This window comes from Culex quinquefasciatus, chromosome 1, assembly GCF_015732765.1.
Source record: "Culex quinquefasciatus strain JHB chromosome 1, VPISU_Cqui_1.0_pri_paternal, whole genome shotgun sequence".
Lineage (NCBI taxonomy): Eukaryota > Metazoa > Arthropoda > Insecta > Diptera > Culicidae > Culex > Culex quinquefasciatus.
The window spans coordinates 36,172,257-36,191,813 of NC_051861.1; the positions used below are offsets into that span (position 1 = coordinate 36,172,257).

A 19,557-nucleotide genomic window follows, 5' to 3' on the forward strand; every position below is an offset into this window, starting at 1 on the left:
ATCCACTGTTGCAGATTTTGAGATATATGATTCCTTTGGGTGTAGGCGTAATCTAACCTAAGGCACTCTCCAGAATCCAGATTGGCTGCGCTAGGGTCTGATTAGATTAGATTAGAAAATGTCATGTTCCGGAACCCTATTTATTAACTACTTCTGGGTAATTCTCTACCAACTCACACGAAATCGAGAAAAGTTGCCCCGACCCCTCTTCGATTTGCGTGAAACTTTGTCCTAAGGGGTAACTTTTGTCCCTGATCACGAAACCGAGGTCCGTTTTTTGATATCTCATGACGGAGGGGCGGTACGACCCCTTCCATTTTTGAACATGCGAAAAAGAGGTGTTTTTCAACAATTTGCAGCCTGAAACGGTGATGAGATAGAAATTTGGTGTCAAAGGGACTTTTATGTAAAATTAGACGCCCAATTTGATGGCGTACTCAGAATTCCGAAAAACGTATTTTCATCGAAAAAACACTAAAAAGTTTTAAAAATTCTCCCATTTTCCGTTACTCGACTGTAAAAATTTTGGAACATGTCATTTTATGGGAAATTTAATGTACTTTTCGAATCTACATTGTCCCAGAAGGGTCATTTTTCATTTAGAACAAAATTTTTCATTTTAAAATTTCGTGTTTTTCTAACTTTGCAGGGTTATTTTTAGAGTGTAACAATGTTCTACAAAGTTGTAGAGCAGACAATTACAAAAATTTTGATATATAGACATAAGGGGTTTGCTTATAAACATCACGAGTTATCGCGATTTTACGAAAAAAAGTTTTGAAAAAGTTGGTCGTCATCGATCATGGCCATTCATGGTCACCCGCGACAGACACGGACGACGAAACAAAGAGAAACGCAAATAGTAACTTTTCAAAAACTTTTTTTCGTAAAATCGCGATAACTCGTGATGTTTATAAGCAAATCCCTTATGTCTATATATCAAATTTTTTGTAATTGTCTGCTCTACAACTTTGTAGAACATTGTTACACTCTAAAAAATAACCCTGCAAAGTTAGAAAAAACACGAAATTTTAAAATGAAAAATTTTGTTCTAAATGAAAAAATGACCCTTCTGGGTCAATGTAGATTCGAAAAGTACATTAAATTTCCCATAAAATGACAAGTTCCAAAATTTTTTACAGTCGCGTAACGGAAAATGGGAGAATTTTTAAAACTTTTTTAGTGTTTTTTTCGATGAAAAATACGTTTATTCGGAATTCTGAGTACGCCATCAAATCGGGCGTCTAATTTTACACAAAAGTCCCTTTGACACCAAATTTCTATCTCATCACCGTTTCAGGCTGCAAATTATTGAAAAACACCTCTTTTTTCACATGTTCAAAAATGGAAGGGGTCGTACCGCCCCTCCGTCACGAGATATCAAAAAACGGACCTCGGATTCGTGATCAGGGACAAAAGTTACCCCTAAGGACAAAGTTTCACGCAAATCGAAGAGGGGTCGGGGCAACTGCTGTGTGAGTTGGCGGAGAATTACCCTTCTATTTTTCAGTATCATTTGTACAATTTCCCGAAGAATCCAATAAAAATAATAAGCTAGATTTGTCGGTCCTCAAACTATTTTTTTGCCTTCTAATTATGTTGGCCAAGGAACTCCCAACAAATTTTGAGCCTGATCGGAGAACCTTTTACTATATATCTACTTTGTTTTGAAAAGTATGTTGCAAATCCGGCAGTGCTGTCTAACACCTCCAGATTCGTCAGTTCTTGCCTTGGGACATCGCAACCGTCGGTTCGCGGGACAATTTTGGGTTGTTTTTCTTCCAAAAATCGAAGACAACGGTGACGGTCTGCCTTCCCGAGGGGTGGCCCTCCATGTGGGAACTTTTGCCGATGCATATTTCTTACATGTTAATAAGATTTTCCAAAACTTCCTGTTTGCTTGCCGTTCAAAGTGTCCCATCGCAGAAGCAGATGATGAACCGTCCCGAACGGGAAGGGAAGATTGTGCCAGGTCACCACCCGTTCAAGGTGTGTTCAAGGCTCGTCCTTTTGTTTGTTTATGCTCTTCATTTTTTTCGTCTCCTGCCTCTAATTGTGTATCCTTTTTGGAGGGGAAGGATGTCCCCTCTGCGCTGGTTGCCTTTCGATGGTCATTGTTTCAGCCATTCTTTCCTTTGATGACGGTCAAGGTATTAAATGCTGACGAGATTTGCTGCCACAAAAGAATAGAAAGTACACCTTGACTCGGGAGCTGGTATCCTTCAACGGGACGGCGACTGGTCAAACCAGAATGGATTTGTCGCTTAAATCTTAATAAATGTTAGCTTAATTGATATTTAAAATTATTTTCGACGGATGACTGACCGGCTGGGACTCTCTATCTCTTGGAGAGGTTACGCCGAGGTGACCAACGGCCGATAGAGGTTGCCATTATTCTGCGGCCTATTCTAAGATTTTTTTTTGCTATTTGGTAGAGATAATGGATGAAGGACCAGTTTCGCTTATGTTAGGGGGACTCTATCAACAAAGAATGCATTTTGACAAAAAAAAAAAATAAGAATCAATCCGTTGGTAAGATTGTTGGGATAGGAATTTCTAACGCAATCCAAATTTCGTTATCATGTGAACTATTTGCAAAATGAATTCTTTCTTCTCAACAAATACCCATGAAAATCACGTACAACATTTCAATTACGACCACTTGCTATCCGTCTAATAGAAATGCGTAGTTGCATTCCACCGTGTCCTCCTCCACGCACTTTTCTCCAGAACCCCGCACCGCTGCTGGTCAGTTCCCAAGTGCGCAAATACAACGTGCTGAAGAACACGGTCCGGGAGATAAATCGCAAGTCTCGGTTAGCACCATCAACAGCAGCAGCAGCAGCCAGGCGTCAACCATCCTGACGCTTTCGAGATAGTAGCCGTTCGCTGTTGGAGGAGTTGGAGTCGGGTCGAAACATGCGTGTCCTCTCGGCGCCCTGGCCTCTGTCAACTCCGTCGTCGTCGTCGTCGTCGTTTCGCGCGGCAGATATCTACGACTTGGCGACGTCGACGACATGATAACAACTCACGATTTATCTAACTAATCGCGATGTTTATTTCTCAAGGATTTTTCGCCTGTCCACGGTCCACGGGTTGCTCTTTTTTTGTCCATCTCCTCTGGTGTAAGGGGAGGAGTAGGTTTTTTCGGCATATTCGCAATTTCGACTGACTTTTACTCAACTAAACGTGTCAACATGCCAACATTAGGCCACCCTCCACCAAACGGGTTGTGCCAAAGGGCCAAGGACTCGGCCATGACTCAACAACGGCGAGGGCACCACCTTGTCGGACACATTCGGACTCGAGGTGGTTTTAAATTATAAATTAAAATAAGCGCGGCCAGATTGTTCCCCGGTCATCAGGTCCTCCCTCGCGCGCGCAGCAGGTCCGCGACAACGTTATCAACCGCCGCCGAACGGGGGAAACGGGAACATTCCCGAGGACAAACAGCACCGAGGGAGTTGTACTCTTGCGTACGTGTCGTTACGGAACCGGGGGGACCCAATTACAAGCCCGGCCAAACTGGCGACAACCTCGCGGGAGACAAATCTTGGTGTTGTTGCTGCGGTGCGTATACGGGTTGACATCAATTACAGGGCAATTAAAGTGTGGTCGATTGGCGGGAGGAAGGAGTGTGGAGTTCGCGATGTGTGTACGCTGACGGAGAACAATCTCGTTACTGACAAAGTATTGGGACAGTGCCGTGGGAGATGTGTGTGCAGAGGATTCGATACGATCTGTGATGATTTAATGCGAAAAAAATCTAAGGAATAAACTTCATTGTAAAAATATGTACAATACAACTCTGGCTGGTTTAGATGTTAACGTCAGTTTGTTTACATTTGTGTCACATTTTCAAAAAAATGTTTTCTGAAAAATACCAGAATATTTTAAAAAATTATCTGACTACATCTCATGTTCAAAAAATATTGAATTGCTTATCTCAAGATCTCGGGACCAGAAACCTGAACAAATCTAAAAGATTTTGAACAAATTTAAAAGAACAAATGTAAAAAAAATTGTTGATATTCATTGACAGGATATTGAGATATGGTTTAGTCCGTTGCAAATATTTTTCAACGTTTATGTCGCCAATTAGATGCATTTGAGATAGTTTTCAAGCCCCATTCTCTTCAAAATTGGTTCAAATAATCAGGGGAGCAATTCTCTACCAAAACCGGAAATGGATTTTATTTGTATTTTTTGATTTGGCTCAAACTTTGTGGGGGCCTTCCCTATACCCAAATATGCTATTTTGTGTCATTGGTTCACCCATACAAGTCTCCATATAATTTTGGCTGCTGTCCATACAAAAATGGTATGTAAATATTCAAGCAGCTGTAACTTTTGAGTGAATTTTCTGATCAATTTGGTGTCTTCGGCAAAGTTGTAGGTATTGTTGAGGACTTTTGAGAAAAAAATAGGTACACGGAAAAAAAAAATTTGCAGATTTTTTTATCAACTTTTTTTTCACTAAATCTCAATTTCCCAAAATACGTATTTTTTGATTTTCGAGATTTTTTGATATGTTTTAGGGGACAAAAATCCGCAACTTTTGAGCCATAGAAAAACATTGTCAAAAATCTTCCGCCGTGTTATGATTTTTTGAAAAAATAGTGATTTTTGAAAAAAATCGAAATTTCATGCAAAAACAAATTTGACGTTATTTTTTAATGCAAAATTAAATTTGCAATCGAAATGTACTTTACAGATTTTTTGATTAAGGGCTCCGTTTTCAAGATATAGCCACCGAAAGTTTGATTTTAGTGAAATATTTGCAGTTTTTCAATTTTTAAAAATAGTGACCATGAGTGACCATTTATAAAAATATTTTTTTTGAAAAGTTCAGAAAATTTGCTATAAAATTGTCTAAGAGACATTGAAGATTGGACCTCTGGTTGCTGAGATAGAGCCGCTTTAAGAAAAAGAAACACGAAAATTGAAGTTTTCTAAGTCTCACCCAAACAGCCCACCATTTTCTAATGACGATATCTCAGCAATTAATGGTCCGATTTTCAATGTTAATACATGAAACATTCGTTCAAAAACTACCCAAATGTTTGAAAATCTCCACTTCAAATATTATAGCGTGTCAATACGATTCCCTCGAACAAGAATCGCTGTTGGATGACTTGTTTTTACCATATCGTTGAATTTGAGCATCATTTTAGTTTCATTTGACCCAATGTTTTTGCATGAAACTTCGATTTTTTACAAAAATCACTATTTTTTCAAAAAATCATAACTCGGCGGCAGATTTTTTGACCATGTTTCTCTATGGCTCAAAAGTTGCGGATTTTTGTCCCCTAAAACATATCAAAAAATCTCGAAAATCAAAAAATACGTATTTTGGGAAATTGAGTTTTAGTGAAAAAAAAGTTGATAAAAAAATTAGCAATTTTTTTTCCGTGTACCTATTTTTTTCTTAAAAGTCCTCAACAATACCTACAACTTTGCCGAAGACACCAAATTGATCAGAAAATTCACTCAAAAGTTACAGCTGTTTGAATATTTACATACCATTTTTGTATGGACAGCAGCCAAAATTATATGGAGACTTGTATGGGTGAACCAATGACGCAAAATAGCTTATTTGGTCATAGGGAAGGCCCCCACAAAGTTTGAGTCAAATCAAAAAATACAAAAAATAAAAATGGTCGAAATCGGCCGATTTCGTAGAGAGTTGCTCATTTTTAATTGCATTTCTGCAAAATGTACTAAGTTTTGCTTTGTCTCATACAGGGAGAAAATAGAGTTCCACAAAATCGTGAATAGGCGTTCATTAAAATATGAGCCTCGAACAAAGTGTTCAAATTTCATGGTAAGTTTACGATTTTGGGAACATTTTTTGACTCCGTGTAGTTTTTGCAATAACTACAAAAAACGGATATTTTGAAAACCCCAATGCCCCCGTCACCCGCCAATTTGTAAAGCAACATTTTGATTCGTTCTAAGTGTATTATTTTTTTTTTCAATCAAGTTTACAACTTTAATAACAATTGTGTTGTTAAATTGTCCTAAATTCTGAATTTACAATAAAAAAAACAGATAAAAGTGTTGAGAGTTTGTTACAGAAAAACTTTTTACTTTTTACGTTCGTTTCGTTTTCGTTTTACGGAGCAAGGTGGGGGACGCGGCCTCAAGTCAGTCCAAGTCCGGTTTCTTGTAAAAAAAAAATAGGCCGAACTAGTATTGCATACCAAATGAACACCACTGGAAGATATAGGGTACCGGGAGGCGGAAGGTGAAAGAAAATTAGTGTAGGTGTGAGTAGTAAGAACTTGGTTGACTTGAACAGTTACGTTAATCTATGTTTAGAAAAACTTTTTACTTTTTACGCATTCATATTTTTTCCAAATTATTTTTAAATGGGAACGTTTTTTATATCTTTAAATTTGCATAAAATTACAATCCAAATACACAAGTTTGTCATTCAACATTATAGAAAATGTTTCAAGGGTGCACAGCAATCAAGGAAGTTGTTGTCTTCTTGCTCCAAAATTGGCATACTTACGAACCCAATCCTGAATCAATATCTGGAGGTTTTTTGAAAAGGTCCAATAAACCTAATTATCAGTTTTAGCTTTTTGTGAGTTTTTTAATACACAGAAAAAAATGATGGAAATATTCATCAGGAAAAAGAGACAATTTTGTGGCAAAAAAATGTTAAATTTTACCCCAGAAAATGATGAATTTTCATCAGTTTTTGATGAATATTCATCAAGTTCACATTTTTACACATTTTTATGTAATATTACTCAAAAAAGAGGTAATATTTAACCAACCACATTTTCAACATTACAAAATTCAACTTTTTTTTCTGTGTACCCTTGACTCAAGGCGGTTATAAAAACACCCAAAAAGCAAAAAAACTGAAAATTCGGTTTATTGGACCTTTTTCAAAAAACTCCAGCGATAAATGTCAAAATTGACAAATTTTGTTGTAAATCGTTTAGTAAACAGAGCTTTAGAGGTTGAATGAAAAATTGTATCGATAGTTCCCGTAGTTTAGAAAATACTAAAATATCTGTAACAAAAATTTTATGTAAAAACTCTGGTTGATGTGCTCCGTTAATGGATTTTTTTATTCGAATGGAATTTAGTCCAAATATTTGTTATGCCCAAGCATCACTATAGCCTTAAGGCAACACTCTAAATTTGAGCTAATTCTGATGACAGGACCCCTTCTCCTTAAGTTCTGATGTTTGCATGGGAAAAATCTTCAAAATGTTGTTTGACTATGGATTTTTAAATAGTTGATCCAATTTTCAATGTCAATAAATGAAAACTTTACAAATTTCTGATTTGACAATTCATACAAACTTCATTTTTTTAAAATCTTTACAATGACTCATTTATAATTAACACCTGTGTGCTCCAGACTTTTGATTACCTATTTTTATACCAATAATTACAGAACAATTCATCAGTTTAGTAATCCTATTGCCATTATCCATGCAATATTGCTAAATTAGTTTCCGAGTGCAATTAGTTCGCCGTAAATCAAGCGCGTGAGAATCCCGCGTGTCGTTAATCGTTTTTATTCACATATAATATCCCCTGCTGATACCTTCCAACAGAATCATGATTGTGGAAAGTGATCCCTCCATAGTTTGCTCAACTTTTTTTCTCTTCTCTTCTACAAACACAGTGCATCATTTGGCCCTAATTTCCCCCGATAAACGTCGATGGACCATTAATCACGCGAGCCCAAATCGTTAGCGCATTTTCGCCCCGTAACCAACTTCGGAGAAATGGTACACGAGATGTGCGTGTAACTTCAATTAATAATAATGCCACAGTGATAAGCTCCCCTCGCACCGGTTTCCGCGCCTAATTCGACATTCATTAATTTCCGGCGGCGACCGCGGATCGGTGTTTGTTTTATTATTGGGTGGAAAGAAAAAAAACTTACTTTAAATATTTATTAAATTTGTCAAAACATCACAATCCCGGTGGCTTCGGGCAAGGCAGAACAAATCATGCCCGTCAGCATCCCTTTTTAGGACCTCCTTTGAACAGGGTAGAACTAAGACGAAGGATTTTGATATTTTGACTTTCTGGAAAACAACCGTCACGAAGAGTTTAGGAACATGTCACGAGAGAGAGAGAGAGAGAGAAAAAAATGATTTGGGATGTACTGAAGACAGTGAAACTAGTTTCGTATAGTGGCAAAATGCGCTAAGTCGGAAAACAACTTTTTTTTAAATTTTATATTTTCTCACTTTTTAGTTCAAAAGTTCCCAATCCCAATCCCAATCCCAATCCCAATCCCAATCCCAAAATAAAAAAAAAACTTCAAAAATCTCTCTTTCCTTCTTTGCGCCCTCCAAGACCCTATCTTAAGCCCAGTCAGTCCAACCACCTTGATGAGTTCCCTAATCCCGTTGCACCGTTCACAAAGGTGTTCCTTTATTTTTTGTGTGTCTTCTACTGTGGCCCAAAAAAGGATAATGAGCAGTCCCGCCGCCCCGTTATGGGCAAGTAAAACCATCAAACAAACATTTTATGCTTGCTCACATCCCGCAGCAGCAGCTCTTCTCTTTTTTTTCGCGAGGTGTCCCTCATTCAACCGTCATTGGAAAGGGTTCGTCTTTACAAGCAAAGAAAGGCGCGAGTAGACAGCACGGAAAGGATACACTATCCGGACATGAGCATTGAGGAAAAGGATTGGGAAATGAGTTTTAAAAGGTTAAATAAATAGGCGGCAATAAATCAGAATTACATTGGAAATAAATCATTTACTAAGAGTGTCTGTTTGTTCGTTGAAGGGTCCCCAGAAGGAAATAGTTCAGGGGTCTCAGGCCATTGCTGGTGACCTGCTCGGAGGTGTGTTTTTGTGTGTTTGGTGCAGAAGCGATTGTGAAAGATTTATTGCTTTCAAGATATTGTCTGATACTACGATTAAGTTTATGATAGAATAACTTTGCAATTATCAAGGAGGTTTTTTTTACAAAACTTTTTAACACGGTGAACAAAGTTTTACTATTTTCGACAAAAAAAACATAATTCTTCATTTTTGATCATATCATGTGGCCATTCTAAATGAAATTGATTTGATTCTCATTAAATTTTTCTATTAAAATAAACTCTTCTGATAAACCCATGATAACATTTTTTTTTAATTTGAAAATATAAGTTTACATCTATATAAAGAGGCTCTGTTGATATAATCGGGTGTTTTTTAATCTACAAATATGTCACATCAAAGCTAGCAAACTTCTTGGGTTTCACAATAAACTGGCACACTATTTGCTGCTAAAGGCCAGTGCTCCTCAGCCCGCCGAACCTCGCGGGTCAATTTGGGCATTTAGTGAAAATCGCGGGCCGCATGTGAACTATAAATTAAAATAACTATTTTTATAGAGTTTATATAGTTTGAAAGATCATTTGGACACTATCTTCATCTTATTCTCAAATGTGTCTTGTTGTTTTCAAAATTAAAATATGCCGTACTTCCCCAATCAATTTTAATTGAAAAAAAAAAACATTATCAACAATCCAGATCAACTCATTTAGCTTCTTTTTCAACGATTCAATAGAAAAAATCTCTGAAAACTAAAATTATTATTGAAAAAAAAAACCGATAAATTAAAAATTTTGCTTGGCAATTAAATTTATGTTTCAAATTGAAAAATGAGTTTTTTTATAGCTAACCGCGTTTGATTTTTGCCTCATCATTACACAAGCTGATGACGAATATCCAAGGTAAATTTTTAAATGAGTAAGCATTTAGAGATAAAACGAACATACATAAGTTTATTATTAATTGAAATTATTATTTAAATGAAAATTAAGCAAAATGGTTTTGTGCGGTAAAATTTTGAGCAATACATTAAGTTTATGATTATGTTTTATTGAATTGTAATTTCAATCTTTTGTAAAATGATAAAACTAAACGATGATTTACAAATCCCATCATTATTTCATCATTTTAAAATTAGGTATTTCTTAGAAATCATATTCCAAGCGTCATATCAAGTTTTTTTTTAGTTCAATTCGATTTTCTTGGTGAATAAACAAGATATAATAATTTTTTTGGGGCAGTACATAACAGAGTTTTGGGGTTCCTTTTAACTGTGCATTGAATCATAATCCATTTTGGAACATTTTGTTTAACTAAGGCCATTGCAAATATTTTTCAAAGTTTATGTCGCCCCCTTTAAAATTGGTCTGAAAAATCAGGCGCAAAACAAAAAAAAATTGCAAAAAAACTTCAAAATTTTTATAAACATAGAAGTCTAATCAACTGAAAACAATCTAAAATGTATTTTTCTGCATTGATTATCATGTTTTGCATGTTTGGGCTTGTTTAAAAATGCTTTGAATTTTTATGAAATTCTAATGTACAGCACCGCAAATTTTTTATTTTTCGCAACCAATATTTTTTTGTCAATGCATAGGTAGATATTTTGGATTCTAATGAAAGCAAAACAACTTAACAGGTGTAGAAAAATAAAAAATAATAAAACTGACTACAACATACAACATTACAAAACTATTACAGTAATAATGTATCCAACCGTCTGTTCAAAGAAACTGAGTAGTTTACGATTAAATTATGTTGAAAAAAGCACATGTTTTAATTTGGCCTTCAATCGGATCTCGATTTTTTATGGTGTTTTTTTTTTTTGTACAGTTTTATTCAATTATGTATTTTTTATTTGAATGGCAATACATAAAAACTGTTACAGGAAAATATATCGTTCTCGATGTTGGAATCTCGTGTGATAGTATTTTATTGTTACTCATATCTTTTTTTGATGCAATACTATTTTGATCCTATTTTCTGATTTTATGGAATTATTGCTCAAATACGAAGTATGTACTTGATGTCATAAAAAAACCTCTTTAGAACTTTTAACTTTGAGCATCGCTTTGCCCAACTACAGAGCTTTAAATTGGCTCAGGTTCTAATGTTATTAAATTTAGATTTGTTTTTATTTATGGAAGATCTGGGGATGCCCACAGAACCTAATCGTGGTTTCGCAATTGATTAAATTTACATTTTTTCAAACACAAGAATGTAGCTTAGGAAAAATTGAATTCCGCGAAAAAACAAAAAAATAAATTGAAAATAAATTAAATAATAAAAATACCGAAAGGCACGGATATATTTTCGGGTGTGTATTTTTAGATGCTTTGTTCGGTTTTGCACCAAAATGCGCCATTTTGAAAACAAAGCAACTTGAAAATAGGCTCAAAATCACTTAAAAATGATTTTATCTCCTCAATAAAGGCTCAAAACATTTAGCTGTCTTCGCCAATAATGTTACGTTATGAGCAACTCTACAGAACATAGTAGGCCCCGCTGAAATGCTAACCATTTGAGTTATCACCAAAAAAGTGCTTTTTCCGACCTTCACTAAGATTTGTCACTATTGAGACTTTTATACAAAATTGTTTTAAGAATCGATTCCCACCGATAGGTTTTAAAAAATGGACTTTAATTCTTTTTGAGACATCTTAGGTTATTTCCTAAATTTTGAACGTAAAAAAATGTAACATCACCTTCAAATTTAACTTTAAACTTGAAAATTGAAAAATCGCATAGAAGTGGTTTGTATTTATCTTTCAGTGTTTTTTATGTCTTCCTCACTGAGGTAAGGCTATAATCCTGCTCTAAAAATGAACTTTTTATAAAAACGTCGTAGACCCACCTTCATGTATACATATCAACTCAGAATCTAAAACTGAACAAATGTCTGTGTATATGTGTGTGTGTGTATGTATGTATGTGATCAACAAACTAGCTCATGTTTCTCGGCACTGGCTGAACCGATTTGACCCGAACCTGTTGCATTCGACTTGGTTTAGGGTCCCATAGATCGAGTTTTAAACAGATTGAAGTTTCGATAAGTAGTTCAAAAGTTATGTATGTATAAAAATGTGTTTTCACATTTATCCGGAACTCACTTAAATTTATGTAAACTATGTACAGGTCCATCATCCAACCCATCGTTGGTTAGGTTATCAAAAGACCTTTCCAACGAGTCCAAAACATTGATGATCTGGCAACCCTGTCTCGAGGTATGGCCACTTAAGTGATATTTATGTACTTTTTTATTCCGGATCTAAAAAATAGATGAAATCTAGCTAAACATTGCAATAGGGCCGAAGCCGAAGGGTAAACAATGAGTCTATCCTGCTCGTTCCTAATATAAACATCAACTGACATGAGCAGGATATACTCTTTGTGTACACTTCGACATTGGTCCATTTACATTGTTTTGCTTGAAAGTTTTGTACAGTTCCATCATATCAGTAATTGTTGGTAATAAGTGAGGAAGGTTCCAACCACATAGGTGGATTCAGTTAGTTTTTTTTAAAGTCAATTCAATTTCCTAAAAGTTTGTCTTTGATCACTGTTTGTTACGATGCAACGGCAACGGCAGTAGGTAAATTTTAATTTACGAAATACAAAAATATTTAAATAATTTACGCCCTTCTCAAATTTCATTTTCAAGTGCAGTTGGCTCCATATACACAAAAAAATGTCTTAGAGGGTCGGGTACACTAGTACTGGGAAAAATCCGAATTCGAGCTGGAATTGCTTTATTTACAATAACTTCACATTTGAAATAAAATGGTACAATGTTGGTACGTGTACTCACCATATTAACCTGATCGACCAGCGGCTCGTACACGATGTAATCGGCCACAAACGAAGCCACCTCCTCCCACGACCCGATTAAATCCGGAAACAGAAACACCGACGGCCGCAACGTGGTGCAGACAAACTTCTGCACGTCACACTCGTTCGGCAGTGCCAGGATCAGCGGCTTCCGGTGCGGGAACCGCTCCTTGTACTGCCGCCGGAAGTTCTCGGCAAACAGCAGCACCAGCTTTTCCTTCGATCCGAGCCGCTTGTAGGACTCGGGAAACTGGGTTCGCTGCTCGAAGGCCGGCGTCGGATTGTGCGGAAAGCACATGTCGATGAGGCCGAGTTTGGCCTTGACGTCCGCCACGGTTCCGTCCGCGATCGGAACCGAGCACTCTTCCGGCGTGGGCGGTCGCTCCCGGGGTTTGGATGGGGTTGGAGGGGGGTGGCGTAGCTCACGCGTCATGGAGCGTTGGTTTTTCAGCTTGCGGCGGAGGATGTCCGAGACGTTGTCGGAGATGGAGGCGCGGGAGGTTTTGGACATTTTAACAGATTCTTATAACACGAAAATCTCACACAAAAATTGCACGAAAATAAAAACGGACCGACGACGAGGTGTCAACAATCGGAACCAAACAGTGACAAGCAAAGTGCGGTGGGATAAACAATCCAAGTTGCCCGTGGAAACCAACACTCATGGGTTTCAACTTGGGGTTAGCACGTGGGACGATATAAACAAAAGTGCTGTGCGCGTGTCACGGTTCAGCTAACAGGAACACACTTTTTGATGTCATGGGGAAGCGTTCCCCTTTATTGGTTTGAATGGATGTAAACTACACAGCTCTGCATTTGAATTCCTTACATTTTCAAAAGGGCGTAATATTGACTGTTTTGCCCTTTTGAAATGCTAGTCATTGAAAATCGGACCATTAGTTGCTGAGATATTGACGTTAGAAAACGGTGGGACTTAGAAAACATCAATTTTCCTGTTTTTATACTTTTGCATGGCAATTTCTCAGTAACTAAGGGTCGTATCGACAAAATTAAAAAGGCTAAATATAGAAAATTTTCTCAGCTTTTAAAAAGTGTTTTTTTCAAAGGTGGCCAAACATGGGCACTTATTTAAAACTAAATTTTCAAAAAAGTTACCTAAAAATGGCAAAACGGTGCACTTTATCAAAAATTTATTTAAGTACTTATTAATTGCAAATTCGATTTTTGCGGCATGTATTTCGATTTTTTGAAAAAAATCATTATTGATTCAAAAATTTATAACTCGGTCGAAGGCTTTTTGTCCATTCTGGAAATTTCAGAAAAGTTGGCATTTGATTCCTCTAAAACATAAAAAATAATAAAAATAGTGTTTTGTGCAAATCAAGTATTAATGACAAAAAGTGAAATAAAAAATAACCATTTTTTTCAGCCGTGTATAATTTTTTTCAGTGAAGTCCTTATCCATACCTACAACTTTGCCGAATACACCAAATCGATCAAAAATTTCTTCAAAAAATACAGATTTTTTAACTTTTCTTACAGTCATGCCTTGGTTTAGCACCACATATCCGAAATGAAAAATCGAGGCGTGCATAACTGAAGAACAGAGCTTATGAGATTTTGGCTATATGGGAGATATTGGCTATAATCGTATGAAAAATCATGCAAACATAAAAAAAAAATTACAATGTTTTGGAACTGGGATGATGGCAACTATGCAGTGTTATTAAAGTTACATGAAAATTTTCACCATAATAAGTATTTTTCCTGGATTTTGAAAATACATTGTTTCTCGAAAAATACTCAAAATTATTGTTATTGCAATATGATTATCAAAAACTACAAAAAAATTCAGTTTTTTGCCATATTTGTATCAAATGATTGGGATTTTTTCAAACATTTCGAATGTAATAACAACATTTTATGGAAGTATTCAACAGTTTCAAAAACTACGTATTTTCGAAAAAAATACTCAAAATTTAAGTTTTTTGCAATATGGGTTATCAAATAATCGGGGCTTTTTCATACATTTGGAATGTAATATTTTTTTTTGAAAACTAAGTATTTTCGAAAAAAATCTCAAAATTTTAGTTTTTCACAATATGGGTACAAATGATCGGATTTTTTTCAAACATTGCAAATGTAATAAATTTTGAAATTTTGAGTATTTTTTAGAAAATACGTAGTTATATGAAATTTTTCGAGTATTTTCAGAAAAAGTTTTTTTACATTCGGAATATATTAAAAAATTTCATATTGTGAAAACAGAAATTTTTTTTCATAAATACGTAGTTTTGTACATTTTTTGAGAATTTTCAAAAAATATTGTAATTCCATCCCCAATCTATGAAAAAGTCCCGATCATTTGATTCCCATGTTGCAAAAAAATGATTTTTTTTTAAATCCGTAGTTTTGTGAAAATATTGAGTATTTCAAAAAATGTATTATTACTTTCGAAATGCATGAAAAAATCCTTATTTTTTGATAACAATATTTAAAAAACAGAAATTTGGAGTATTTTATTTTAAAAAATCCGTAGCATTGTGAAAAATTTTAGTATTTAAAAAAAATTACATTCGAAATGTTTGAAAATTCCCGATCATTTAATACCCATAATGCATTGACAATAATTTTAAGTATTTTTTCAAGAAACATTGCATTTTCAAAATACAAGAAAAATGCGTATTTTTGTGAAAATTTAAAATTTGGAAATTATACGGCGATTCCCCACAAACAGAGCAAGAAAAAAAAAACAAGAGTGCTCAAACCGGGCTTATATTTATGTTTGGGGGTTCCCTGGCTGAAATAATTAGACCCGTATTTTTTGTTTGGCCATCAGGTTGACCTACGTCGTGTTAGGGTGGTCTTAAAAATTGCCATTTTCGTCAATTTTCGCAAAAAACACTTTTTTTTTCGAAAAAATCATAACTCCTCGCCTTTGCAACCGATCTCAATTGTCTTATACGCAAATAAAAGGTGATAAGTTGGTCTTTCAAATAAAAATAGTAAGAAGTTTTGAAAATCTAGCCTAACATATGAAAAAGGGCGTATGAAACTTTAAAGTTCCGTTTTGACGGTGTCTGGGCCAAAGGGTCTATGTCAGGAAATATTTTTATCGGATTCCCCGGACACTTTTGAGAAACATACAAAAAAATTGGAGGAGTTCATTAACAAGATTCCGAGATATGATTTTTTGAAAATAAAATCCGTGTTTTTCAACGCGCCGCGCGCAAGAAGGGCAAAATGATGTAATCGGAAAAAATCTACTTTTTTCACTAAAACTGTGATAACTTTAAAATTTCTGCGATGACCTGAACAAGCTTGGGTACCAAATTTTTCGTAATTGAAAACGCACCATTTGCTGATTTGAAGCTCTCGGGACCAAAGAACTCATATCTGAAAATATTTTTTTCCAGATTCCTTGTAATATTTTACATAACACATCGAAAATTGCGAATATCCATTATTAGGATTCCGAGATATGATTTTTTGAACATAAATACAGTTTGTTTCGACGCGCTAGATTCTTGAGTTTACATACATATTTGCATTTTTTTTTACTAATCGACTTAGAGTGGAATGTATTTAACAAATTTATTTTTGAAGTCTTTTCTGACAAAAATGTGCTCCAATTTTATTATTTTTTCTTAATACATGGTTGCATTTCTTCGTCTCCATGAGTCCCGCAACGCGCCACCGATAAATTCAAATTTACATCCGATTTCCCAGTCGATTTGCGCCATACCCGTCTCGACTGGCAGCGATTCCACAGATTACGAGCAGATAATCGCTGCCGTTGTGTCAACCCCGTCTGTGATAGACAGCCGAGGGAACGGAGTGTGCAGTACAGCGGCCAAATTGTTCTACGAAGAACCTTTTGCTTGTTTCCGCAGGCAAACAGACAAACAAACGCAAGTTGTCTATTTCGTCTTCGGTCGATTTCCACACGGTCGGCGAAGATTTGCGACGGCCAAGACGACGACGTTGGGGATCATAAATTTGCCTAGAGTGTTGATTTAATTGTCGTTGGGCCTCCGGGACGATCGTAAAAAGATGAAATATCCTGCCGGCTTTTTTGTCCCGGGCGAGCGAGCAGTTCCCATGCATGAACCATTTAATATTTGTAATTTATTGTCACCTCTAGGTTTGCGTCTTGGATTGAATGTTATCTGTACTTGAAGATCTTTAAAAAATCGAAAAAGGATTGTTGCAGAATAAAACATTTAAAACAATAATCTAAACCCCCCACAGAACGGATTTGCATCAATAATCCATCTTATGTACGTTCCATCCCAAAGGGAGGAAGCCTCGAATCAAGGAGGTATTCCACCGGCATTCCAGATCCCTGGCCCCAACGGAACACCATTGCCGGCTCCCATCAACTACAATGTTTACATTTAACTACCGGGCTAGCGCTCGCGGGAAGCAAGAAGCTAATTGAATTAATATGAAAACACTTAACGGCCGGCCCAGACCTGCCCCCCGAAGCCGATCGGGATCCGATAAGACGGGTTCCCCGGCCAGAGCCTAGTCGCGATTACTGCTCACTTCCCCTCCTGATTCCAACCGGTTCCGGAGTCTGCCCGAAAGCTCTGCTCACTCGCTCGACTCGCTTATGGTAATGATTATGATTTTGCGACTATCCATACACACTGTTTCTTACGATTAGCGTTCAAGTGAATCTTGAGCACTTCAACATGCCACCCCGGCTCGGCTTTCAGAGAGTGAGTTGCCGGAGTGAGCTCTTGGCGCAATCGCTGGAACTTGATGTGTAGCGTATATTATCTTTTTCCCTGAATCTTTTCAAACACGCACGTTGATGATCATCGTTCGGTCAATTCTCTCTCGTTATCATTGAATTCCTTCATTTTCTTGACATTCGCGTCTCATTTCCTGCTCCCTTATTCCTGTTTGTGACTTTTTACATGCATTGGAGTTCATCGCTCATGAAAGTGAGTTCAAACTTTCTCGTTTGAAAACTTACCAATGAAATCGAGAAAAGTGAGAGAGGAAACAGAAACAAAAGAGATAATCGAGAGTTACTCTTTTACTTGCTGTCATGCCACATGTTGAAGAAATGAATTCAAAACATCCGCAATTCTGTTTGGTGATAGGGGATTTCTTGATTAATATAGTGTCTTTGACATAGTTTTAAGACTTTTCTAAAAAAAAGACAAGGAAATTATTTTTATTGATATTGTTCTGTGTCCAAAAAACTAATTTATTTTTTTCTGATTTTTGTTTTGTTTTATTGGACCAAAGAAAAAAGGATGCCCAAAAATGTGGTATACATATATTTTCAAAGAAAATTTCATGTCAAAATATTTTGATTTTTTTTAAATCAAGACTAACATTTTAAATGGGCGTAATATCCAATGTTTGGCCCTTTTAAAATGTAAGTCTAGATTTACAAAAAATCAAAATATTTTTTTCAAAAAGATTGGAAAATTTCAAGAATGTTTCATGTTTTAACATTCAAAATCGGACCATTAGTTGCTGAGATATCGACATTAGAAAATGGTGGGCTGTTTGGGTGAGACTTCGAAAACATTAATTTTCCTGTTTCTATTTCTTTACGCCGCTGTATCTCTGCAACCAGAGGTCCAATCTTCAATGTCTCTTAGACAATTCTGGAGTTTTTTTTGAAAAGGTCTTATAAACCAAATTTTCATTTTTTGCTTTTTGGGTGTTTTTGAATACCCCTGATTCAAGGCGGTTATAAAAACACCCAAAAAGCAAAAATTGAAAATTTGGTTTATAAGACCTTTTCAAAAAAAACTCCAGAATTTTATAGTAAATTTTTTGAAATTTTCAATAAAATTTAAAATGGTCACTATTTTTAAAAATCAGAAAACTGCATATCTATCGCTGAAATCAAACTTTCGGTTGCTATATCTTGAAAAAAAAGCGTCATGTTTTTTTTTGCATGAAATTTTGACTTTTTCCGAAAATCACTATTTTTTCAAAAATTTATAACTCGGCGGCAGATTTTTTGACCATGTTTCTCTATAGCTCAAAAGTTTCGGATTTTTGTCCCCTAAAAGATATCAAAAAATTCAAAAATTGACTTTTTTTGAAAAAAAAGTTGATCTTTATTTTTTTTCGTGTATCTATTTTTTTTTCAATAGTCATCAAAAATATCTAAAACTTTGCCCAAGACACCAAAAAAAATTCACTCAAAAGTTACAGCTGTTTGAATATTTACATACCATTTTTGTATGGACAGCAGCCAAAATAGTATGGAAACATGTATGGGTAAACCAATGACACAAAATTGCTTCTTTGGTCATAGGGAAGGCCCCCACAAAGTTTGAGCCAAATAAAAAAAAATAATCCGTTTTGGGTTTTGGTGGAAAATTGCTCAACAGCAAAAAACAAATTTGATTTTGCAACTTTTTTGGTTTTTTTTAAACAAAAAAAGGTTTCAAAAATACAAAAAATACGTAGTTTGGGAAATCAGTGGTAAGACGATTGCAAATTTTATTTTTGAAATTTTGACCAAAATTTAAAATTTAAAATATTGACCAAAATTTAAATCTTTTAACGTGAAGACTTCCATCATTGTCATGATTTTTCCTTCAAAGATATAAATTTTGCGTCGCTTTCAATTTTTTGACAAAATTTCTTCAACAAGTTGTTTAGAATAGTGCCCTAAACATGCTGATTCCTTTTGATCACGATTATCCCATTCCTTGTTAAGTTATGGAAATCGTCATTAATCAATGATTGCCAACTAGGACGTCCATGACTGTGCCACAAAATTATATAAATTTTGAAGCACAATTGATTTAGATCAAAAATTCATTCAGTGGCTTCCAGAAGGCAACAACCGGCACATGCTGATTCCTTTTGATGCTGAAATTCGTTAAATTGAATTTAATACAGAATATTTTATAGTGCTGATCATTTTTCGTCGAAAATGATCTACGGCTTCACCTTAAAATCGATTGTAAACTCTT

At 35.6% G+C, this 19,557-nt stretch overlaps 1 protein-coding gene across 1 annotated transcript in view; it reads right to left on the reverse strand.

Annotated features, from left to right (window-relative positions):
- The window catches only part of LOC6046335 (coiled-coil domain-containing protein lobo), a 75,765-nt gene extending 62,549 nt beyond the window's left edge, over nucleotides 1-13,216 (reverse strand). Inside the window, exon 1 of the mRNA XM_038248150.1 lies at nucleotides 12,618-13,216. Within this exon, the coding sequence (XP_038104078.1) occupies nucleotides 12,618-13,148 (531 nt within the window). The 5' untranslated portion in view covers nucleotides 13,149-13,216. The remainder of the gene's footprint in view (nucleotides 1-12,617) is intronic.
- Between the last annotated feature and the right edge of the window lie 6,341 nt (nucleotides 13,217-19,557).